The following is a 25,270-nucleotide window of genomic DNA, read 5'->3' as shown; positions in this document are numbered from 1 at the left end:
AGCAGCAACACTGGTTGATGTTGATGCTCTGGAGAACGACTTAAACTATTTTTGAGCATCATTTCTGCTCAAGTACTCAACAGACGAGAATGAAATAACTTCAAATATAAATCTCTCCATTCTTTCTTTTCATTTCATTTCGCCATCCACTCATACAGTACAAAGATGGCATGGTTTATTGCCAACTGTAAAACATTATTAGTGTAAATGGAAGGTATCGTAAAAACGCCGCACCAGAGAAATTGAATAATCTCAGCTCAAGTCTGATGTGACAGGAGGGCATCGAGAGCCAGAAATTAAAGTGACAAGTTAATTTCCTGACAGTCGCAGCAGCAGCAGCAGTGGAGCTACTGCTTTCACAATACTGCCCGTCAAAGTCACAATATGTCACCGTCCTCCTCCTGATTGATTCTTGTCATTAATTATTCTATCATGCTTTTTATCACATGCATCATTTTTGGGAAAGTACTCACCCGTTTGCCGGGAGGTCCTGGTACACCAGACTCACCAGATGGACCAGAAGGACCCTGAAGTCGAGAGGAAATAACAATTAATTTAACTTCACAAAAACTGAAGACATTTGTCTCTACATTTGTAGAACGTGAAATGTATTTTCACAGATTAGATTCTGTTAGATTCTCCTTCGGACTCCATCACGAACATTAACTCCCCTGAGAGCGTTGTACTTTTTAGTGTCACTGAATTACCAATGAACAATAAAATACAAATGTGCTTTGAAAAGGCACAGATAGAAGATTTATTTCCATTTTCCATTACTGCTAAAGTAAATCTCTCTTTATTCTCCCACATCATTGAGCCCACGGGAAATTGTCCCCAGTAGCATAATGTGAATGACCAAAGTTTTAACAAATTTTTACTGGGAAAGTTTTTACAAGTTTAGATCATGTTTTCTTGACTTACAGGTTGTCCGGCATCTCCATCATCTCCTTTGTCACCAGCTAAACCGTCAAGGCCCTAAACAAAATACAGAAATGAGTCAAACATAGAATTATTTAACTTGATTCAGCTCAATATACGCCAACGTTAGACTGATTAAAGTATAAATTCCACACTTACAGCAGCACCAGGCTCACCAGGGGGACCTGGGTCTCCTGGGAAGCCGACAGGACCCTGCGGACAGACGGAGACACAGAAGGTTGATCTTTGACATCACATCACTGAGGACAGTTTGACTGAGAAACCACACATAGCTCTAATAATGCACCAGTCATGGCTGAGTGTGTGTGTGTGTGTGTGTGTGTGTGTGTGTGTGTGTGTGTGTGTGTGTGTGTGTGTGTGTGTGTGTGTGTGTGTGTGTGTGACGTACAGGGTTTCCCTTGGGACCATCATCTCCAGAGGGTCCGCGGGCACCGGCGGGTCCAGCAGCTCCTGGAGGGCCAGATTCTCCCTTATCACCAGCCTCTCCTCTGGGGCCCTGAGGATAAAAAAAAGCACCACAGGCTTGAGAGCATGGAGACCACATGAGGGCACAACACGACTTTGACAACATCGTGCTAAATGAGGCGCGAGACAAATGTGTTATCAAAATGTGTTATCAGATCCGTCGCTCCAGCTGGCATCAGAAACATGCAGCGAGCTGACTGACAACTCAGAGCATGACTTTGGAGAAAAAAGAAACTCTTCGGATCATCCTCTGTAGTAAATTCTTTTTTCATCTAATAAATGATTACACCGCTCATCGTTCCAATATCTTGTAATTGCTGACACGGTGTCTTAAAGTGTTGGCCATGACTCAGAGCAGCAGCCGAAACATAATTACAAGCCCAGAATCGTTAGCTGGCTTATTAGAGCCGAGTGCTTCTCTAGTCGATGCCAGCACGGCACCTTTGAAAATTGATCCGCGTGTGACGTGCAGCGCCGGCTCTATCTGTCACCGTAAACAGACGCGTGGCGGCGGACGGGTACGTCAATACAACCCTGATGGACTCAGGAGGAGTCGACGAGGGGCGACTGGCCCCTGCCCCCCCAACGAAGGTGAAGCCGCCCCGGTGTACACAGCAGATCTCTACTGCTTAGTCCGAATCGATGGCACTGCTCTGATGTGAGATATTCAACATCAGGTCACCTACTGTGAATACTTCATCATCATTTGTGAGAAGAAAAAGTCGAGGCAGTTTGCAGGTCGAACACAATACGCAGCATCGTCATGTTGCCTGGTGCAGAATGGAATGAAATTCCTGTCATTTATGCTCTTGTGGTGAAATGCCTCATAGGATATTCTGACTTTTGCCTCTATTAACAGCCTGGCACAGGAGGTTGGATTAATGACACCAGCAGCAGTGGAGGTATCCAAATGTGGCTGAGTTAATTATCTGCTGAGAAGCCTGCAGGTTGCGAGGATCAGCCTGAATTCGAGCAGCTGCTTGTGGGAAGAATTGTACACGAGTGTCTTTCTACTTTTAAATACTGTTTACACATGCATATCATCAGTTTGTTGTTATTGGAAATGAAGGATATTTTTCCCAGAGATGAAATTCAAGCACAAAAGTGTACTTACCCCCATACCAGGCTCTCCAGATGATCCTGGGTTTCCAGCCTCTCCGGTTTCTCCCTGTTATGACACAGAGAGAATGTGGATCATCACACACAGAGTAAAGAACATGCAGTGGCTTTATCAGACTAGTTCAGTGCTTTAGGTTCGAATCTTCTATTACAAACACACAAACATTTAATTACACAGCAGTAAAATATGTCCTTCAGAAGTATAAAGACAAAACATTCTGCAGAATTCACTTATTTTGACAAAGAATATACTGAAGGAAATGAAAGGAATGTATCTTTAGAAGCTGGAAAGTAACAACATGATAAAAAAAATGAGCAGTTCTCACCTTCTCTCCGACACCTCCCATTGAACCGATACCACCGGGAGGACCTTGTGCACCCTGTGGATCAATTACACTGGTTCATTCGATTTTAGATTCACAGACAACATGATGTTTTTGAATTTTGAATGAATGAAGTTTCGATTGATAAAAATGTTGAGTGTGAATGAAGCCTTGAAACTTACATTGGCTCCGCTGGAACCTTGAGGACCTCTGGGGCCTGGAGGACCAGGTGGACCCTGTCGGAAGAAAACTGAAATTACTCTTTGTGCAGTAGAGCAATGTGCCACAAACGCTACATACTCTAAGGTTAATGTATGTTCTAACGCCCCCCAAATAAATCTAAAAGAACCACAAGGTGCTACACTGTTTGTTTGTTTTTCAAAACATAAATCTAGGTCATGTGCAGAAAACACGTGTGCATCGTCAGAAATGCTTCATATACTGTCTGGTATATATCTTCTTTTTAAATAATTTAAAGGAATTCAAGGAAATCCAGTGACGTATATAATGTGAACAGAGTCAGACAAGATGAGGATGCACTGTGTTTGTGCTTGTTCTGCAGGTCTGATGTTAGAAAATCAAACCCACGTTCAATATCTGTACAAAATACTTAAAAAATACCCCCTTGGTGCTTTTATTGTACTGACAAAATAAATAAATGATTGAAGAGAAACATATTATTTCCAAAAAGAAAATGCTAAGTTTTCACCCGCTGAAATGTTTGTGTCGAAACATCTTACAGAGGCTGTAAAAACATCTGCCAAGTGACGGATGGAGTTGCCAAACTCAGCCGCCGGCCAAAAACTTCAGAACAATCAGAACGATTTCCCACCTCACCAGGTTGTACGTGCAAACAATGTGAATTCCTGTAAGAGAGAGACCAACGCTCACCATCGTTCCGACGTCTCCATTCTCTCCCTTCTCACCAGGGGGGCCGGGCAAACCCTGAGAAAAAGACAAATACTCTTCAGAACAACAAAAACTGCACGTTGAAACGTCCACACAAGAGCACAAATGTATTTGTTCTGCTCGTTACCAGGTGCTCTCAGAAGATGTGAATTGAAAAGTGGGCTTTTGGATGCGATGCGATGAAGAATGCATTAATACGAGCAGAACCCCTGAGAGTAAACACACAATTAGTCAGAAAAGACACCTATTGTAATTAAAGGGTATGGGAGTCCTGGGAATAATCAGGCTGTGTAAATTACAGGGTGGGAGCTCCATCTATCTATGTCCGCAGGAAAGTGGAAACAAAAGGGGAAAGCACGAGCGCTGCATATTACCCAGTTCTGGGATTCACTCATGCTTGAATAAAACAGTTTGAATACAGCCTAGGAAGGTGTATCTGTAACAAAAATGAAGGAGCTCTCACTTTGCCATTGTGGCTTATTGTCTCTCTGCATAATTGCGGTTCTTATTCGTTGTGCTGGTTTAACTCTGACGCCGGAGCGTGAATAATCAATAGGTGGGTGGAAAGCAGCGGTGATGATAAGTCGGGGCAAAGCAGAAATGACGTGGATATCGATCACTGAGATCACATACGTGTAGTTTCGGCCCATTTTGTTGATTTACTGTACCTGCGTTGGCGGAGAGGGCTAATTTATAACAGATTCCGACCGGGACGTTAGTCAGAGTAATAAAGCACGAGGGCGGCGAGAATGGAAAAATAAATAAAGCATCAACTTATTTCATGTATAATGTTTGGAGGTGACAGGTTCTTGATCAGCGTGGGACTTGTTTGCAAAATGTATGAAGCAGTGGATTAGAAGGCTGCAGCTAGGAGGAGTAATATTAATACACAATTATAGGTCTGCATTTTTTACTATAATGATTCTCATCTTATTTGTTTTTATTCTCTCTTAAGGATTTTTATTTTTCTTGTTTTTATATCTGTAATATCCTTTTCATCTCATATGTTTTGTCGTCCGTCTTTGCCTTATATCTTAAAGTTTGTCATATGAAATGTGCTCGATCAATTAACATGACTTGACATAAAAATACACATTTGCATCTACATGTATCAGAGCGAACCAATAAATCTCCTCTCATCTCTTGGCGTGTCCCTATTTTTTAAACTTTTTAAGGACACATGAGGACAAACAATTTAAATCTGCGGCCACATCTTCACCTTTGAATCTGAGGAATTCACCCTGTCACTGAGGACTCTGACATTCCACAGCAAACACAGCCCCCCCGATGATGGAAGGCTTTCAAACCGAGGCCATTCATTCCCCCATAGTCAAAAATCATTAATGCTACAGATAATTGAATTGAAGAGCTGAGCTCGCAGTGGCTGCTTCCATCTATTGAAGGGCAGCTTAGTCAAACGTAATTAAAAGAGTGGAGATGGAGTGCATTATGGCCAATTAAAAGCCAATTGCACTTAATAACAATGTTATCTGGCCCTATTGACCAGCGGGGGCTTCGCTCTAATTTCATCCTCAGCCAGTCCTTGGATAATTGACTTTGAGATATTCTCAAGTATTCCGTTTCTATATTCACTGCCACCAGAGCAAGTTTCTTTGAGTCCAGCTCTCAGCTGTTTGACATTTTCCCTCCTTCTTTCTCCCTGTTCCAGTTGTAAGGAAAAGAGAATAGAGCAAAGTAGAGGAGCAGCAGGGATGTAAAGTTTAGTTAGCCTGAGTTTTAGTCTTTTCTCGAAACCTGACATAATTCATAAAAAATTTATGACAGAAAGTGAGAAGTTCTTCTAAGTTCTTTATGCAATAAAATACTGCATGTACAATCTAATATGACGAGACACATTTCGAAGACACTAATTAAGTTATGATGCTACGACACATTGATTGAGATATCTGATATTTTGTTAGGATACTCCAGGGGAGCAGTTCACTTCACGATAACGAAGAAAAGAAGAAGAAGAAGAAGAAGAAAACAACCTCCACCATTAATGTCGCGGCAAAATGCCAAATGCTAAATATTGGCTCCGGTGATGGATTTTTAGCAGTGACTACGCTGAGGCAAGTCCTTGAGGGGGAAATAAACTGTATTTGCCCGGGAGCCATAGAAAGTGTTGTTTGGAGCCGAGGCTGCATTAATAAATGATGCTGTGTTTTGATGTAATGTAAATTATGTAAAGACAGATGAAATGTTGTCGGTTTAAGGAGAAGCTCATTCTGCGCTTTTCGGCTCTGATAGAGGGGAAATTATGTTCGGGTTGTGTTCCATGTGATCTGGTTGTCATGTGTCCAGAGAATAATGGACGTGTTTGTGTTTCTCTACAGGACGCAGACTTACCTGCAGCCCGATTGGTCCTGGTAGACCTGGGAATCCTCTGGATCCTTCGTCTCCCTTCTGGCCGAACATGCCCTGCTGTCCTCTCGGTCCAGACTCGCCGTCGCTGCCCTGTGGGAGATCAAAGTTCACACGATTCAAACGTCTTTATTCTGACTCACATTAGCTGGAAACACTGATATCTATGTGGTTTTTCCTCTTTGCCCTCTTAATCCTCCTCAAGGTTAAGGAGTATATTCAAGCTCACATGGTAAAGAGGGGGTCAGAGCCCATATTCAAACACAGGCTGAGGATGGAGACTTGCCTTAATGCCTTTTCTGAAGGTCAATTTATGGCAATATCATCCATCCACCAATTCTCTACAGCCACACGTTTTTACTTCAGTGTCAGGACCATTAACTCTGGGCAGGCCGATAGTCTCCATCTCAGGGCTAATGCAAAAATATGCCACGCAGAGTTTAGAGGGAAACGCATGGATGATATTTAAACTCAAAACAAAAAAGGACAGGGATGAGGCAACAGTCCTTGCCACTGATGATCCACTGTGTTGCTGTGCTACCTGAGGACACGGCAGACATCCCACTAAAGCCTCTCATTAGGGGCGGCAGGATAAAGTGTAGCCAATGGGTTGTGAAAAAGATGCTGACTTCATCTGTGAAGTCAGAGGTGCAGATAGAAAGGGGAGACTACAGGGAAGGAGTGAAGAGTGCTGACAAACTGGGAGTTTTCAGTTCAAACGCATGTCAGCACTTGAAAGTGCTCGAGGAGCTCTCACTGAGCCCTGGGACACAGAGGCAGCCTCAGGTGCTTGTGCTGAATGCAGATCAGTTAGGAGGGAAATGTGATTACAGGTATCGGGACTACGTCTCTGAACTACGGAGACGAGGAGGACTAAAGTTAAGAGAGACTGAAACAAAAAAAGGAAGTCGCAAATCTTGCTGCGCCAACAGCTGCTCGGGGGGGACTGGACTCAGAAATGTGTCTGGCTGTAGAGTCCCAAAAAATGAAATACAGTATCATTTTTAACACTGCAGGCACAAATTGCACCATCATATTTCAGACTTTTGATGCAGTCCTTGGTGAAATTGGAAAGAAACGTCCAAATCAACATGGAGGGCAGCCCAGAACTTGAGGTTACAGAGGTAACCCTGGTTCTCTGATAACAGGAGTGAGGCATCTCACCGTGAGTACGTCTCTATGCTTAGTCGTCAGAAGTCCAATAAACTACATTAGCCCCATCGACAGCGCTATGGTGGTAAAATCTTCGTATCACTTTTTGCCTAAAGCGAAATTAGCAAGCAGGCCACCAGTATGGAGGCTAAGTAGATGCTACAGCTAATGTGAAAGCCGGCTAATGCTAGCTGGGCTAAGGTGCTGAGTGTTGCTGTTTGGAAACAAGTTAGCTGTATTTTGTGTATATAGCTTCTCTTATAAACCCCAGATTCCTTACGGCGAACCAATGGGCATTCTGTGGACGAATCAGAATTTGTGAAAATCCTAATTGTCCCTGATCCAATAGTCAGCAGGTCTAACGCCTACAACTGTCCACATGTCTCCATTACTGTCCATCATTCCCTTGTATCATACCTGTGGGTGGAAGAGATGTTTAGGCCTGGAGGCATTTGTCACCTCAAGTTGCCTGACTTTATGTGAAAGTCACAAACTTTTAAATCCGAAAGAAATGACTCTCCTAAAACATTGATGACTCTTTATATGATACTGCTAAATAAAAACCTGTTTATTTTATAGAAAAGGAAGTCTGCCCCGATGAAGATTAAAAACTGCCCTTCTTTGGACTCTTTTATTCTAAGTGCTTCACCTCTTTTGCCTCCTGAGGACAACAGCACTGGTGATTGAGCTGTTGTAAACCTTATTAAGCCTTAACTGAGAATGAAAATTGTATAATTTCCCCCACAAACACCAGCAGTTCTCCTGGACTGGAAGGTGAGCTGGATGCAGTCAAAAGTGATGACAGCATTAGGACATGCAGTAATTAAAAAAAGAAGAGTGGCAGATAATGTTGAAACTGCACAGCACGAGTTAGGACTCAGCGATGAAGATATGAATACACATGAGCAGACTGACTCACCAGGACAAACAACTGTTAATTTGTTATTCAGCTTGGGCGCGCTACCTGCTTCTGGCAATCCGTCTCACCAGTTTCTATTCTAGCCCCCACAGAGCCCTGCAGATGCTGAATATTTGCTAGAATGGTTGTTAAGGCCTGATAATTCACAGCAATGAGGTGTTAGCTGCCCCGAGGCCATCAGCCCATTGTTGTGCTGTTGTGTTAATGAGGTGGACGAGAAGATGATGCTCTGCAGCGTGCGCAGCAGTATTTTCTGCTAGGTCTGCTGCCATGTGAGGATATAGGCGGAAATTGGCAGGTTGGGCTACCATTGTCCTTTGCAAACGGAAGGTCATAAGTTTATTCCTATATAACAATCACGAAGCAATGCATCATCTGAATTCATAAACGTAGTAAAGAAAACCTTCTACTAAAAGGTCAAGATGCCAGTAACTGTGATGACAAAACTTTTTGTGCAGTATCCTGACATTATTGTGCTACATTACACAAACTCATATTGCGTTACTCAAATAAATTACCGGATTTAGAACATTATGATGATAAAGGTAGTGGGGTTTTTAAATAAAGGCCGGACTGCAGAGGCACGAGAAAAAAGAACTTGCCTCTAGCATAAAGTACCCTGACCTCACTGGCACTGAGCTAAATGTCCATTCTGGGAATAAAACATTGTTTTTTTAAATTAGGCTTCCTTAGTTCTAGGGATTTCCAAGTACCGACCATTAGGAGGTAGGTGTCTACCTTTTAAAAAGTAAAAACCTGCATGCAGTACACATTACTCTGTACATAACAAAGTTGGAAACTACTGGATGGCAGGGTATAGCACTGCAGAAACAATATTTCAAGTATTTCAATATTTGCCATTTTATTGATTGAGACTCAGAGCTCACTGAGGTAATGCCAAATAAAGTATTTTTTCAAAATGAGAAAGTGTCATGTAGAATGAATACTGGTGAGCCCTTGTAGTATAACTCTTTTCATGTTATATTATATTCCTGACTGTGACGTCCTTCAACAAAAGTGTAAATGATGATATTTCATCAAAGGGACAGAGAAAGTGACACTTACAGCTGGACCAGGAGCTCCGACCACACCCTGAAGACCACTTGAACCGGGTGGACCCTGAAAACACAAGGAATAATAAACAATATGAAATATGAAACAAGATAGACTCCCTGTTTCCATTAACACTAGAGCAGAATGGAAGATAATGATGAATCTGTTTATCCTCACACCTGAACGGAAAGTAATTTCTCAAGGGAAGAAACATATTTCAAAATTTACTCTATTTGTGATCCAAACCTCAGTTGGTTAAAAACACAGATGTTTAAAACGAGGACTGAGCAAACTGCTGTTCTTCATTATATTAAAGCAACCTTTTAGGAAACATAACAGCGCTCCAGTCAATAATTTATATGCTGCAGCCCATTTAGGGCACGATAACCTGAGATGAGTCACTGCCAAGTTACTCATGTTCGATAATTAATTCAGCTCATTTGAGAATTCAGCAGCTAATGTTAGTGTTCACACAGTTTGCATGGATTATCATTCAAAGTTGTGTGAAAAGTTATAAAAGAGAGAAAGTCAAGACTCACCAGTTCGCCCTTGTCTCCTTTGCCTCCCTTCTGTCCAGGTCCACCGACTTCTCCCTGTGGGGCAACACAAACAGCACAGCTCACATCTCTGCTCTCCGTTGGCCCCCATGTTTTAATCAAAGTCCAATATCTTAGTTTCACCTCTGCCACCACGGGGGCTGTTCATATTCCTCCAGAGATCCCATTGTGTTTGGAGCGACTTAATTCATTGGCTTCCTGTCTAACCCCATTGGCAGTGTGATTGACACGATGGCAGATGTGACTGGGATTTGAGAGGCTTGATGGTTACAAATGCAAAGATGCAGAGCTTGGGATCAACTGATGATGTGGGATTTTGTGGCCTGAGGCTAAACAGGATGTGTAAACTATTGGTGCTCTCAGTAAATATACCTGTTTATCTGTAAACAGTGGTAAAAAAAAAAAGAGGCGAGCCCTTTGGAATTATCTTTATTTATGTATGAATCTGTCTTCCTGTGATCGTTTATCCTAATTCTCAGTTCTTCAAGTTAAGTCCTTGGTGCAAATAAAGTAATTATAGTAGGTGACTTTAATATTCACATGGCTGTCGATAGCCTTAAACCACTCAATTTGAACCACACCCTCGACCTTGTTCTGGCTTATGGCTTTGGAATTTAACATTTAATAGTCGTCCCTCAGAATCCTCTTTTATCAGACCTCTATTTAATTACTTTTAAACTCCTATTACTGACCTAGACAGAAACGTCTTGATGGAGCTGTAACTAAATTTAAGAAAGTGATTCCATCACCACTTAACTTAGGACTCCTGTGCTAAATTTAGTCCTTCCCAAATTCATTTTATCAACAGTGTTGCAGGCTCTACTGACTCTATCTCCTCAGTACATATAAGCTAATATAGTGAATACCCCAAAGAATAACTCGGAAATTAAAGCAAGGCTTGAAAAACCTGAAAGGATATAGCATTCCACCTAATCTGAAGAATCCAGAGTAGTCTTGAAAGATAGTTTTAAAACATATACTATATATATATATATATATACTCATCTCTCTGTAATACCACAATAACATATTACTTAATTATAAAGGGAAACAAAAACAACCCTTTGTTTCTTTACAGCAGAGTCACAGCTCTGTTGATTCACGTTTTCCTATATCTCACAACTTCATTAACTTCTCTAATGATACAATTCAAGCTATTAGAGACGTTTTTCAGATGTTTAAGTAGAATTCTAAGAATGTAAGCGTCTGATTTCCATATTTATCCAACCGTTATGATTTGAAAAATACTCAATTATCTAAGGTAGATATTCAAATGAAGGATTACTGGAGTTCTAGGATGTAAAGATGTACTCTACCTTGTCACCGTCCTCTCCAGGGGGACCCTGAGGACCACCTGGGCCAGTAAGACCAACGGGACCTTGAATGCCATCACGGCCGGCGGGGCCCATGGGCCCTTTCTCTCCCTAAACACAACATTGATAACAGACGTAAGGAAGTTTCACATCACCAGCAGACAAATCCCCAGTTTGCAGAGTCACAGAAGAGTTTGACTGAACGAGGGCTTGAACAGGAATACTCACAGGGCCCCCCTTCTCTCCAGCGGGGCCGGGTGGTCCTTGGGGACCGTTGCGTCCTGTCAGACCAATGGGACCTCCAGGGCCAGCGGCACCTCTCTCTCCAGTTGAACCCTGTCACCAAGGAACACAGGCCAATCACTCACTGCCGCTTTAAGTGGCGGTGAACAAGAAGTCCCGGAGAAAAGGTACAGTAGCACCAGAAAGCCACAGGAACTTGAAGCAGGAAAAGTTGACTTTGTTTGAAAGGCTGCTGATTGAGTAAATCTAAAGAAACATTTTGTGTTATAAATTTGTGTTTTTTTATTTGATTATTTACTTATTTGACAGCTGCAACGAGCTGTTACATCAATTATTTAAACTATGATTTATGAGATTTAAAATCCGTTGTCGGCCTCAAAGCCAGAACTGTGGTGCTGAGAAAATTCTTATGTAACTAACAGGGTTCGGACTTTCTATTGTTTCCCTGCATTAGCATGTCTGATTACCCTGCTCTCCACTCGTCGCTGTGTAGGCGCCTCAGATCACATAAAGTGCGGCTACATCTTTGATCACCAGGTCATTATGGAGACATTCTACCTGAGGAAGTCTGAGGCTGCTGTCAAATAAACCACATGCATGTGTGTGGACCAACGATTCACCTTGATTCACTTGCATGCAGACACACACACACACACACACACACACACACACACACACACACACACACACACACACACACACACACACACACACACACACACACACACACACACACACACACACACACACACACACACACACACACACACACACACACACACACACACACACACAGAGACACTGATTCAGCTGCAACCTGGCACTCACATGCCTGGCCCATTTCATAATAGACATTGCCAGTAGTGACACACACACACACAGCTCCAAACTGTCAGCCCCAGCCTGCCATCCTGCCCACAGGGACACACACACACACACACACAGAGACAGACGTTTCTTTGCCTTGTGTAACTTCATATTCTATCAGAATATTTCCCTGCCTCTCATTTCACCAATGTTTTTCTCCCACATGTGATTCTGTGGCGAGAGATCAAAACCCAAACACAAAAACATGCAGACACACAACCAGAGTTTGCCGTTCAGCCGGTCCCATTCATCCACCCTGTTTGCTGCTCAGCTCTTTCTTGGTCTGTCTCTTTCAAACACATGCACACAAAGCCTCTTAAAAGACTGTGAAACCACAACACACACACACACACACACACACACACACACACACACACACACACACACACACACACACACACACACACGCACACGCACACGCACTCACAGCACTCACAGACTTTCCCACAGCAAAACAGCAGCTCAGTGTCTGGCAGGAAATCGATGGAGGAAAATATCAGATCTCTCGTGTGCGTGGGCACTGTGCGCTGTCCTCTCTCTCTTTTTGCTTTTTTCAGGGAGTTTTTCAAACACTACCAAAACAGTCAATGGCATGTTTTCATCCAATGGCTCACTTTCAAGCCAATTTAAGAAAAACTATCTCATTTCGCCGTGGCAACGATTTGACTCTTTTCAGAGCGAGCCCCTTCTCCTCACTTTCATCATCTTTTCATCCGTGCTCTGCATATCCGCTGTCATCTAATCTGGTGTTGCTCTGTCGCTGGTGAGCGGGGGGGCAATTATCGGGAGCCTGCGTTTAACGCTTGAACAAAATGTCAGGCGGTTCAAAGCTGCCTGTCAGTCAGCTTTCTGTACAGATTCACCGCCAGAGCTCCCGGGGCTGGGCTCAAAGACAAAGGCAGCGAAAGAAGTGGCCCACTTATTTTATGGATTACCCTGCCACTCCTGCTGCTTTTTAGGGTCCTACACTATGTGAGTGCACGTCGGATGTGGCACAGATACAGTGCACGGCTGCAGCTACAGTATCTAGAAGGATGCACATTACTGCGATTAAGGTGGAGTCGGGGATGCAGTGGAAGATGTTTGTGTGTTATTATTAACTGAGGGAAAAGTTTCTCTAAAAGTCATACAAAAAAAAAAAAAACCGACATAAGACAAACTTCCTCAATCTGCGCCACAGCAGTTGCTATGGTAACAATTACATGTAAGTGGAAAAACCATCACACACGAATTAAGTTACTGGGATGAAAAGTAGTTTTTGTTCAATTAGGCAATCAAGCAATCATTAGACCATTTTAATTTCATACCTAAGAATATCTTTTAGCTGTTGTAACTCGAGCAGTGTGTTGCTATTATCAACAGGTGTTACATACATTCACAGGCTTTTTATTTTCAAACTGCGAAAGCTTGATCATTATAAAACTACTTTAATACTTGTGATCTTCTTCAGTTAAAAGTTTTGTATTTGTACGTTTTTTCTCACCCTAGTCGAGTGTTAATGGAAAGATGTGAAACCTTGATTTGTGAATATGGGCGATAAAAAAATTAGTTTAATTTGATTTGATACTGAAACACTCAGCATGAGAGGTGATATTCAGATAAATTTATGATGATAGATGTGAAAATTGTGTCTGAAAACAAAACACAACATTCAAACTATCCATTTAATAAGAAAATAAGTGAGTAAAAGTGTTTTATGATATTTTTCCAATTCAACTAAACTAAGAAAACCAGATAAAAATGACATTAGACATTTAACACTACGATGCACATTCACATTTCTAACCGTACTGGTGTTGAATATTGATTTCAGCCCTGCCCTGCTCTACTTTACCATCCTTCAACACCGCGGCTTACATCGCACACGCTGCCGAATCACCGGAGCACGCAGCATGTGCAGCAACTCCATTCTCCAAAGGCACAAGTCACTTTTCACTGCAATTTCTGTGTGGTGGGAGAGATGAGGTAACCATAGCAACTGGCTATACTTACGAGGGGGCCGGGGGGACCCTGAGGCCCTTCTCCTCCCTTTAAGCCAGCTGGACCCTGAAAGCAGAGGACAGGAGAGGGTTAGATCTCGCTCGCTGCAGGCCGCTGCTCAATGCCGTTCCACGAGCGGTGATTACAGCTGTCAAATGGAGCTTTAAATGTTACTGTGCGCGTGGATATGTGTGTGCATGGACGTGTGAATAACGTTCAGTGAGCATGTGTGTGTGTGGAGGAGTTGGCATTAGGGTTAATACTAAAGAGCAGCAGCAATTACACGATTTAAAAGAAGACGGAAGGAAATGATATACTGATTAAAATTCGGTTGACTCTCTTGTTTTGACTCTCAAGTAAAGTTTTCTACACCCTACACACGGCAAATACCTCGTTAATTTATGTACATACAAGATGTGCTTTCTCCTCATTTATGCCCACAGTCGGCACGTTATTACCTCCCGAAGTTACTGAGGCAGCAGGTCAATAAAAAAACATGTTTTCTCTCTTACTTCCAGTCTTCTCAGGCCCTGCAGATACCTTTGATTTTACTTCTTTCTGCCACCTTCATCATAAAGAGCTGAAAGGCTCTTTGGCTGTGGCGCTCTCAGTCAGGAAAATTACATTGGAAATATCCAGCAGCACAGATTTTACAGCCACTACTTTCCGCCACAGGAATTGTTCACACTGAGGTCCATGGATTATACAGAGGAACAAAATGGGAGTTCTTCAGCTGCTGAATACTTTAAATGAAATATTTCAGCTCTTCCCATTCACCTCCTTTGTCTTGGGCGGTGAAAGAAATCTCAGAGACAGACTATAACCAAAGCTCATAACGTTATGGAACACACCCATTTTCTAGTTTTATTCCTGTAGTTCAAGTCAAGAAAAATATTAAAGGCAACCTGTAAGATGCCCAAACCAAACCTCACCAAGAAAAACAATTTCCATAATATTGTTTTAGCAAAATATTATCTTTTATTATTTATCTATTGTCTACATTATTAACTGATCTTATCAACTGTTGTTATGTTGTAGATAACAATACATAAAACACATTATCGTTCCCATAAATCAACAGGTGACCCTGCGCAAACCGGGCTTCGGTTCAAACCTGTTTGCCCAGTTCACTCCGATATTACCATTTTCCGTTGTGTTGCGTATAGTAGCTGCAGAACAGAATACGTAATGTGTTTGATAAGCAGAGCTGCAGGTGACGGCTGAAGGGGCGGGTGGGGATAGAGGCTGCGGGTGATTTGCAAATTCATAGATGCGTGAATACCAAATGAGGGAAAGGGGTAGAATTGCATCCAAGCCAATTTAAGGCCATAAAGAGATGTCCTTTAAAAAAAGAGAAACTTTAAAAAGGAGCCAATAAATGAACTTCAAAATAAAGTCTGCAGTGGGTGAAAAGTTCAGGTATGGTCCATCTATCTCTGAAATCTCCGTCACCTCCTCCAGATCCCCGCCCTTGAATGGCAGCGCCTGTGCTGCTGAATCATAGCACCAGGAGGCTGAGGCTGCATATGGAAAACACAGTTCACTGGAGGCAGTAAAGACTTTCATTATAATAACTAATTTACAGGCTCCGACAGAGCCAGGGGGGTGCGGAAGCTGCCAAGCTGGCTCTCCACCTCCCCGGCTTCCACAGTTTACCACGTTGCATTAGAAGCCTGGAAGGATCTTTCTGTGCCGGACACACAAAAAGGTTATTTACTGGCCTGTATATATTGTCGCTGTGCCTCTCCTCAAGACGGGATAAAGAGTGTGTGTGTGTGTGTGTGTGTGTGAGAGTGTGAGAGTGTGTGTGTGAGTATGCGAAAACCAAAAGAGAAAAATAAACTATTCACGTAAGCACCTTTCAGCAAAAGGAGCGAGATAAACGTTTATGCTCTTGCTTGTACAACAGGTGTTTGTGTCTGTGTGCGACTGGATGGGAACACTTGAAGAGAGCGTGGGAGGACGTGTGCGTGTATGTGTGTTTGTGTTTGTGCAGTGTGTTCCACAGTTATGAAGAAGAAGCCATCCTTCTGCACACACGGAGCAGACATCGCCGCGGTAATAAGTCTAGGCGGCGCTGTCGTCTTTTCACTTAATGGTCGGCCTTGAAATTAGCTCCGGCCTCCGTCGCTCCCGAGCTGATCCTCCGTCAGCCTCTAACAACCACCCACTCTCACCTTGAACTTCTTCTCACCCACGCCCCCTCCCTTTGAGGATTAATTTGAGTTGCTCAGGCTCGGCTGCACGCTCACAAAGTTGTGGGCTTTGACTCATTCGTCCATCTGATGGGAAACCAGGATTCCTTCAAGAAAAGGCCCTGAAACTAGCGTAGCTGTGAATGTCGAGTTAAACGCTCTGATTACAGCGACATATACCAGTTAAAAAGCTTCGCCAGAGCCGAAATTTACAACCCAGTACAACCTATTTCAACCTTGCTGAGTTAAATGATGACAAAGTGTGTTAATATTGTGTGTGGATTAGTCCTCTCCATTTCATCCATGTAAGCTAATTCTGCCCCTTGTCATCAGGTCCACTGCCAAGCCTGACATTTGGTTAAACAGCAGGTTGTTAGCCCAGTAATTAGAGTTTGGAGCTAAATTCAACCCAGTGTGTGCGCAGGATGTGGGATGACACACTTCTTCGTGTACATGTGAGTATGTTTGCATTGGTGTGTTGGAGTGTGTGTGTGGTCTGTGTGTTACCATGCCCCCTGGAAGACCTCTAACACCCTGGAAGCCCCTCAGGCCGGCGGGTCCTGCCTTGCCACCGGGACCCTGAGGACCTGGATCACCCTACAGAGAGAGAGAGACGCAAGAGTATCTGCATAACTGACATCTAAGACAATGTCAGGTAATAATTAAACACAGAATTGCTTTAGGTGTTACACTAAGGCTTTATAAGTCCAGTGTGCAGGATTAAGTGGAATCCATTTACCTTTCCACCCTCTTTTCCAGCAGCTCCAGGCAGACCCTGCTCACCAGGTGGACCAGGAGAGCCTGGGTGCCCTCGCTCTCCGCTGGGTCCAGTCTCACCAGTTGGTCCCTGTCGAGCACAACAGAGATGTGTTAAGGTCAATGTATGATAAATATGTCTTCACCTGTGTTCTAAAGGCCATACAGGATACTGATGCAGTAGTAGTACTTTAGATGGTACTAGTGCGTCAAAGCCTTTTCATGCATCTTGATTGGTCACACAGGTATTGTTTTGTTGTTACAGTTATATACTTAGATTTCTCCAGAACCGGACACAGGATGAATGAGGAAGTAGATGCAACCATAGTAGTGAAGTGTGCTGTGTGTCTACCTGTGGTCCAACAACCCCTCCGGGTCCTGGAGGTCCGGTCTTTCCTTGGAAGCCCTGAAGAGGAGGATGAAGATATATGCAAAGATTCAGACATATCACTCTTATTTGTTAAATGTACAATATTTAACTTTCGCCGCTAGGGGTCTCTCAGTCAAAACAATGACAAAAGACCTAGTTTAGTGATGTCATGAAGCAGCGTCAGATCACAACTCAAAGTACATGAGTCAACAAAATATATAAAGTTGATTACATATTATAGCTTTAGGTTCTTTTACTGTACATTCTCACCCCATTGACAAACTATTTTCCAGTTACATTCAAAATATATGGAAAATGTATTCTTCCCTCAGAGGGAAAGACATTTAAAGTTAAACCTAATTAAACAGTATGGATCCCTATATATAGAGTCAGGCCCCGATGACTTGTGGTGAACAAACAATCAATAATCTTGGACTGAAATCAGTTTGCAGTGTCTATATTGTCGACAGCTCGTGCCTCACTCTCGCTCTATAAACACTTTGCCATTTCAGTTTCCTTCTTCCGCGCTGTATTTTCTGTTTAACCTATCCGAGGGGGCGAAAGGCTGAGCCGGGGAGTGAGTCGGCACTAATGCACGATGTTCAGGATCAAGTGACAGGACAGGATGCATTCGGAGATGAAACTGCCCACTCACCGTCTCTCCTCTCTGTCCGGGATGACCGGGCAGCCCATCCTTTCCTGGCGGGCCCTGTGGGGGGGTGAAAAATGTAACAGTTATACTGGTTGTAAGTGTGTTTTAATATGTAAAAAGCAAACTGGGACATGGTTTGCTGAGGACAGACAGTTTGACAGCAGCTACTTACGTTGGGTCCTTTGGGTCCAGGGAAGCCGACGGGTCCCTGTGGTCCATTAGGTCCCTGGGATGAAAATTAAATGAATGGAGTGAGTGAGTGGAGAAACACAACATGACTAAAGTTGACAAGGCAGTTTAATATTAAATGGCAAATTCCCTTTTTGTACCATTGTAATAGGGAAACAATTTTCATTATCTTTCCAGTAAAAAGGTTCAGAATCCAACTTTTGATTATTTTGATGAGAGAAATAGCTGTGATTCACTCTGAGCTAAGATTCAAGTAGAATGTCCCTGAAGTACTTTACTGTTTAACTCTAAACTTCAATATTTCAAGAGCCACTGAAGAAACAGTCTGATACTGACCCTCTCTCCTGGTGGGCCGGGAGGTCCATCATTGCCTGAGGTGCCCTGAGGAAAAAGAAAAGGTGCAGAGGAAAAGTTTGTCAAAAATGTCAAAGTCTGAAATGCACCTGAAATAATCAACAAAGCAACTCACATCCTCTGATCACAGATAAGACAGGATGGTATTATAGGTGGGAAATAGTAAAAATAAAAGTAAAAGTAAGCCCTCGTCAGTTCTCCAGACATGGGAGCTAACGTGTATACTGTGGAGTCGTCTGCGTATACTGCACATCTGGCATTGTCCAAATGGATAAAAAATAAAATTAACAATAATAAACAGGAAATAGAAGTGGTCCTACATCGCTTCCTTGAGGGACACCACACATTAGTACCTCAGATTACTGACCATTACAATATACTGTACATTTGCTATTAGTAAGAAATCCACAACAATTCAACCTCTTTAATAGTAACAACCGACCAATTATATCAAATGTACTAATCCACCTCTGATCTGTGTTATTGTGTTTTGGACATTTAGACACATTCATTTTCTATGAACTGAATTCCAGAATTCAACAATGACCCTGGTTCTCACCTTTGCACCTGGTTTCCCTGTTGGTCCTCTTGCACCGCGCCCACCACGTGGACCCTGGACACAGTTTATAAAGCAAAGCAGCAACGTTCTGGTAAATAAATGCCCTTTTCGGAATTTTGCTCTATTTTAGAACATCTAACAATAGTATAACAAAACAAAACAACGAGGTAATCAGCATCTACGGCCCTCCCTGCCTGTTTCTACAATTCCCCATGCAGTAAGAAAATAAAGGCTATACATGACTACACGAAGGAGGAGATTTTCATTTGAACACAGTAAATCATTAATGTGGATGGCTCGGGCTGCGTGGGCAGACAGTAGAATTGCTTACCGTTGGGCCACGCTGCCCTCTGGGGCCAGATTTGCCGGCGATTCCCTGAGAAAGAAAAACAAAAGCTTTGATTTAGCACAGAAAACTTCGAGTAAAACTTCATCTCTTTCCAGAACTTTGAGCCAAAGAAATTCGAAATTGCAACTATACGGGGGGACAGAGATAAATGCTGAGGGGGTTTGGGACTCAGACGAAATAGAATCATCTGAGCGTCTATGGACAAAAAAATAAATAATCAAATTGCTAAGTGGTTACACACAGGCACTTGACAGGTTGAACTACCTGTCAGTTGTAGCCCGATGGGGCCGGGAGGTGTCTGCCTCTCAATGTCCGTCTCAGAGCGGAGAGGAGCTTGTCTCGTCAATAATAACCCTCCCCACCATTCTGCCACCCTCCCTCTCTTCGCTTAAGCTCTAACCCTTTTCAACTGGACCCAGTCTACGGTGACGATCCCAGAGCTGAACATAGCTGTTAGTCCTGCACCGAGTGTTAAAACCTGATCACACAGCTACACAAAAAGTCTGTGGACACTCAGGTTCAAATCTTATCGGGCATTTTTGTCTGGGGTTGCTTTTCGTGGTTTTATCTCTGATTAAGGTAAATCTTGATGCTACAACATGTGATGATAGTTATTGGGAGTGAGTGTGGTAGAAATTTTGTGGCAACAGCTTGGAACGCAGCCCTTCCTTATTTCAAAATGACAGTGAGGTAAATAAATACATGGTTTTCCTGGTTTGATGTGCAGGAGCTTGACTGGTCTGTTCTGACCTCAGCTCCATCCAGAAGAACTGGAACAACTGGCTTTATCACTTAAGTGGCTGAGTAGGAGAAAATAATCAAAAAGCATGTTTCCAAAATCTCATGGAAAGTTGTCCCAACAAAGTGGAGACTCTGATAGCAGCATAATATTGCTATTTTTGTTCAAATATGAAATAAAGCCAGTTCAGGTGTACAGGTACTTTGTTCTGGTGTTTCCATACATTTAAAATGCAGTTTATACACAGTTGGGTTATAAAAACAGTCACATACATATTCGGTAAGATAGTAAAATGATGATGATATCCATATTATTATATTCTTAAAGTATGCAAAGCATACTGTCTATGGGTTATGTTGCACAAAGAAAAATGTTGAAGTAGATGTTAAATCAATACTTGACTCTATTTTATGCCTGGCACCAGTAAAGTCTTTGGGCCTTTTTAATCTAAAAGTCAAGACATATTTACAACCTGTCGTCGACACCTACGTGCGCAGCATCGACCCATAATTGACATTTATTGATTTGGAGCATCCGACGTCAGCGTGTTGTCAATTCAGTTGCTGCATTTGCCAACTTTTTTGAATTAAGAGCATAGCAATAAAGTAGTCTTTCCGTTTGAATGGAGAAAATATCATTATCATTATGTTATTACTACCATCTTCTTCTATTGTTTAATGACGTCTCAACTTTTCAAATTGGTGCCAAAGTCAGAAATATCCCCAAAAAAGTTTGCACACAGCAAACGAACGAACTAAACAGAAGAGTCTGAAGGTCCAGAACAAACAAGGTATAGTGTGAAAGCATCAGTTATTTATTGTGCATCTTGAACTGCTATAATAATCCTTGACCATGATGTGTTTTAATATTTGACATCCTCTGCACTTACTTCCCTTTTGCTAAATAGGAAACCCCTTAGTGACTGAGTGTGTATGTCTTCAACAGGAGAGAGCATAATGAATTTTTCGGACTCACCCTTGCTCCTTTCTCGCCATTTGCCCCAGGGAACCCTGGGAAGCCATTGGAGCCCTGCAAGACACATAAAGAAAAAGTGAGTTAGAGGAAAAGAGAAACAGAAAAGGTAAGAGTGAGGGGGAGGTATAAAATAAGAGAGGACCTCACAGCGTTCCTCTTGTGCTTTACTGACAAAGGATAATTAAAGGTCCGACCATAAAAACTGCAACACCAGCCAGCACATTGTTTCCATTAGGTTGCAGTTGGTGATTTGTGAGTTCCCGGCTGATAAATGAGCACCTTACTTTAAATGCTTCAAACAAACTCAGTGGGATCATTTCTTCCTCCTCCCTGTGAGAGAAGTGCTGTTAGGATGTTGGCACAGTTAGGAGGCAGGAATAGGAAGTTAACAAAAACTGCCAGAGGGAGCAAATAAAGACAAAAGGACGGGGAAAGAGCAGCTCCCCTTTGATACCCATCAGCAATTTAGTTATTGGGCTTTCGCGGGCTGTGCCCTCTGATAGCGGGGACGGTGCCAGTCAAACAAATACTAGGGGAGTGGAATCACTATTGGATGAATGAAATGAGTTCCAAGCAGCTTAGCAGTGCAGCGTCACTTCATGCAACATTAGGTGGGATAAACGCTGAATAAATTAGGTCTATTTAAGTTAAATATTTATTTGTCTCCGGTTTGTCTTTGTGTTTAGAACATAATCCAATGCAGATCACATCTGTAGCGCTCATTACCGATCACATGCATATGTATACGAGGCATAATTCGGTGTCATATGCGCAGGAGCAACCTAACAAGGTGCCGTGGGCAGAATTGCAAGAGGTTAAATTGCCCAACAGTTGTGGAGGCAGCAGGAAGGGAGATCTGTGCAGTTTAATGAGTTTTTCACAGAGGTGCAGTTATGGTAAACTGAAAGGATCACCGGCACTGGACGAGCCTGACTTGTGCCACCGAGATAAGACGGCACGCTGTAGCTGTCGCAAATGGCATCAGGAATTAACGGTGTGGCAAGGCTGTTAACAGAGGGTGATGGGGTGCAGCAGCCAAAACCACAGCCAGTGGAGGGATTCGAGCACACGGCTGATGGACGAGGGATAAAGGCAAACGAGCAGCCTCACCGGCATTGACCCTGAACCTACTCACAAGGACAATGTGACATTTTACAACACTGGTGTTACTGTGCAATGGTTTAACAGGCTAAAAAGTGAGGGGATAATAAGGTTCGGTGAGGAATACAGTAAATTATCTTAGGTTCTGGTCTAGAGCATTCCCATTATAAGTTACCACTGACAGCTTCAAACTTTGTTTCAACTTACATCTTTTAAATGCTGGAAAGAAAAGAAGAAGAGAGCGTGGCGCTGTTTGTACCGCGGCGGAGTCAAGATGCCTTTATTCTCCGCCTGCCTCTCTCTCTCTCCAAAAACACTTTCTTTGAAGGGGCCTAAAAAGAAGATCGGATCCACTGGGGACCTTTGTGGGCAGCCTTTGCTTAAAAAGATTTTTATGGATACAAACAGAAGGGAATCCTTTGTGTTTTCTCTATTACTGCAAGCGCTTATTGCTTATTCATTACAGCCATTTCACTTGTGAACTGTTTTATTCCACAGTAAAATACGCCACAGCTAAACAAAGTGGACTACCTGACTTTAAATGACTGTAACAAATGGATGAAAATCGTCTCACTCCTCCCAACTCCTCTGAGTCTCTCCCACTTTAATTCGGTCTCGTGTTAATTCGTGCTCCATACTCTGGCTCTGATCCTGCTGACATTAAAAGACAGAGCAGGAGATTTGCCGGTCTGGATGCTGTGAGAGAGGGTGTGTCCGACCCATCATATCAGGGCCAAGCTGTCAGTGCTGACAGCAGCAGAGGGGAACCAGCTGCAGCAGCACATCTCGATTGCAGGGGCCGTGGCAGGCGATGGTCAGCGCTGCGGTTCATGGAACCCTAGAGCGTTAGATAATGTCTGGAGGAGTTTAAGGAGGGGGGACAGCTGATGACTGCGGCAGGTGACTGTGCAAGTTAAGCTTCCTGCAGGAGTTGTGGCGAGGGGGCGGCGGGTGTCTGCTCGGGTTTGTGTTCGAGCAAATCGGGGTTGGTCAGCAAATCAGCAAGTTTTAGAGAGAACACGCAGGAGCAGATTTAGAAATGAGTGAACGCTGATCAGGGGGCAGATCCAGGACTTGTTTTCAATTTCTTTAACATTGCGGGACAGAGTATTTTTTCTACATTTCCATAATTTCTGAGAATTATGTGTCAATCTTGATGAAATTGTTCAGACATGTTTAAGGCGTTGGTCGTGATGAGTGCAGATTCATATAAAAATCTGGATTTAGTTGATTTAAACGCGCTTTCACGGTGGTGAAGGCTTTCTTCAGATGCTGTATTGGAACTAATTAGAGTTAAAAACCTGTAACGTACATAGCTGAGAGATGTGACCTGAGCTATAAGACCGTTTTTTAAATTGAAGTCGACTGTTGGGCCTTGGTGGAGGCATGAGCTCTACTGAGTGCAACTCTAATTTACAATCAAGTTAATGTTTAAACATTAAAATCAAGCTTTAATTACGTTTCTTTACCATAAAGAATAGGTTTTTAAATATATATGTCAGCTCATATGCTTCTTACTCCCTAATATCAGTTTTGGCATTGGCCCTGAAAAAAATCCATACCATTCGGACACATTTTTAAGCCTCATAGTTTCCACACTGACAAGCAGACTGGAGAAATCGTCCCTCAAAAGTTCACATTAATGCAAACAGCTCCTCTGCTGAACTGCCCCTCAACCCTGAATAATATCTCCATCCATGACCTCCGACCTCTCAGTGGATTCAGGGGAGCAAGAACTCATTTCTACACACTGCCCAGCGGAGGTTGGTGCATCACGTACCTTGGAGCCTTGTCTTCCAGGGTAACCAGGCAAACCGGGGACTCCAAGTTTTCCCTAAGAAAAGAAAAACAAAACAAAAGACACTGTATTCTCATTGTGTCACTGGAGACTGCGGGGAAAGTTCACAGAAGCGTTAAAGCAATAAACTTATAACAATAAAGTTTTACTCCTGGTGTGGGAATTATTTTAATACCATGTTTATGAACATGATGTCATCCGTGCACACACTTTTCTGCGTTTTGCACCCAAATGTGGATCCATGCTGTCCCATCGAGACTCTTTTCGATGGTGTACGGTCGTTATGAATTACACAGAATCTGATGCGACTCTCCTGGGTGCGTTTAAACATAAAGGTCAAGTCATATATTTTCATAAAGAGACTTTGAATCTGAAGCTTCTCACGCCAGTGCTGGAATGTGTATTGCTGCAAAACTCAAGATGACGACCACTATTAGTATTAGTGATATACAACTTGAGAAGGTTTAATATTTATATATAATAAAGTCTGCTGTCACACCAGGTGGGATTAGTTTATCTGTGAAGCGTAGGTCGATTTCAGTTGTAGCAAAAATGTTAAAATAACAAGCGGTAAATCATTTTTCTTAAGTCTCCTTTTCACATGAGTCTAATTATCTTTCAGTATTTCCCTTCCACAGTTACTGACATCATCATTTCTTCTTTCTGGGATGAGTATTGTGTAGTTTTATCCACATTTATTTATTTCCTATTTACTGTCTAAGAAAACAGTTAATTAATAAAAACTCATCAAAACAACCCTTACTACTGTCCTGAAACCTACAAGGATCTTATTTTCAATAGTATAAATACTGCAGCACTACACAGCGAGAAGCTCACTGGAGGAACGTTGTCAACATGAGCCAATTAAAACGGGTCTGAGTGCCGAGCTCAAGGCAGCTGGAGGAAAATCTAAACCTCACATGATCAAAACGGCTGCGAAACTAAAGTGGACAGTTCCTCACAGACCTGTGTCTTTCCGGCTCAGTTCACTAAAGACGTGTTATTAGATCCCTGTTTACTGAAGGAAGAG

At 42.7% G+C, this 25,270-nt stretch overlaps 1 protein-coding gene across 2 annotated transcripts in view; it reads right to left on the bottom strand.

The window, feature by feature from the left end:
* The window catches only part of LOC117777751 (collagen alpha-1(XI) chain-like), a 77,489-nt gene that overhangs the window by 9,586 nt on the left and 42,633 nt on the right, over window positions 1–25,270 (bottom strand). For both annotated transcript variants that reach the window (XM_034612660.1, XM_034612661.1), the window contains exons 31-54: window positions 24,223–24,276; window positions 21,342–21,395; window positions 19,610–19,654; window positions 19,279–19,332; window positions 18,702–18,746; window positions 18,349–18,402; window positions 18,180–18,233; window positions 17,507–17,560; window positions 17,138–17,245; window positions 16,906–16,995; window positions 14,216–14,269; window positions 11,342–11,449; window positions 11,117–11,224; window positions 9,783–9,836; window positions 9,256–9,309; window positions 6,105–6,212; window positions 3,738–3,791; window positions 3,029–3,082; window positions 2,850–2,903; window positions 2,519–2,572; window positions 1,328–1,435; window positions 1,078–1,131; window positions 922–975; window positions 474–527 (exon numbers count right to left, since the gene is read on the bottom strand). In XM_034612660.1, coding sequence (XP_034468551.1) covers window positions 474–527; window positions 922–975; window positions 1,078–1,131; window positions 1,328–1,435; window positions 2,519–2,572; window positions 2,850–2,903; window positions 3,029–3,082; window positions 3,738–3,791; window positions 6,105–6,212; window positions 9,256–9,309; window positions 9,783–9,836; window positions 11,117–11,224; window positions 11,342–11,449; window positions 14,216–14,269; window positions 16,906–16,995; window positions 17,138–17,245; window positions 17,507–17,560; window positions 18,180–18,233; window positions 18,349–18,402; window positions 18,702–18,746; window positions 19,279–19,332; window positions 19,610–19,654; window positions 21,342–21,395; window positions 24,223–24,276 — 1,584 coding nt within the window. The remainder of the gene's footprint in view (window positions 1–473; window positions 528–921; window positions 976–1,077; window positions 1,132–1,327; window positions 1,436–2,518; window positions 2,573–2,849; window positions 2,904–3,028; window positions 3,083–3,737; window positions 3,792–6,104; window positions 6,213–9,255; window positions 9,310–9,782; window positions 9,837–11,116; window positions 11,225–11,341; window positions 11,450–14,215; window positions 14,270–16,905; window positions 16,996–17,137; window positions 17,246–17,506; window positions 17,561–18,179; window positions 18,234–18,348; window positions 18,403–18,701; window positions 18,747–19,278; window positions 19,333–19,609; window positions 19,655–21,341; window positions 21,396–24,222; window positions 24,277–25,270) is intronic.

The sequence above is a fragment of the Hippoglossus hippoglossus genome, chromosome 17 (genome assembly GCF_009819705.1).
Source record: "Hippoglossus hippoglossus isolate fHipHip1 chromosome 17, fHipHip1.pri, whole genome shotgun sequence".
NCBI classification, from domain to species: domain Eukaryota; kingdom Metazoa; phylum Chordata; class Actinopteri; order Pleuronectiformes; family Pleuronectidae; genus Hippoglossus; species Hippoglossus hippoglossus.
This window is presented reverse-complemented; position numbering and strand designations above follow the sequence as displayed.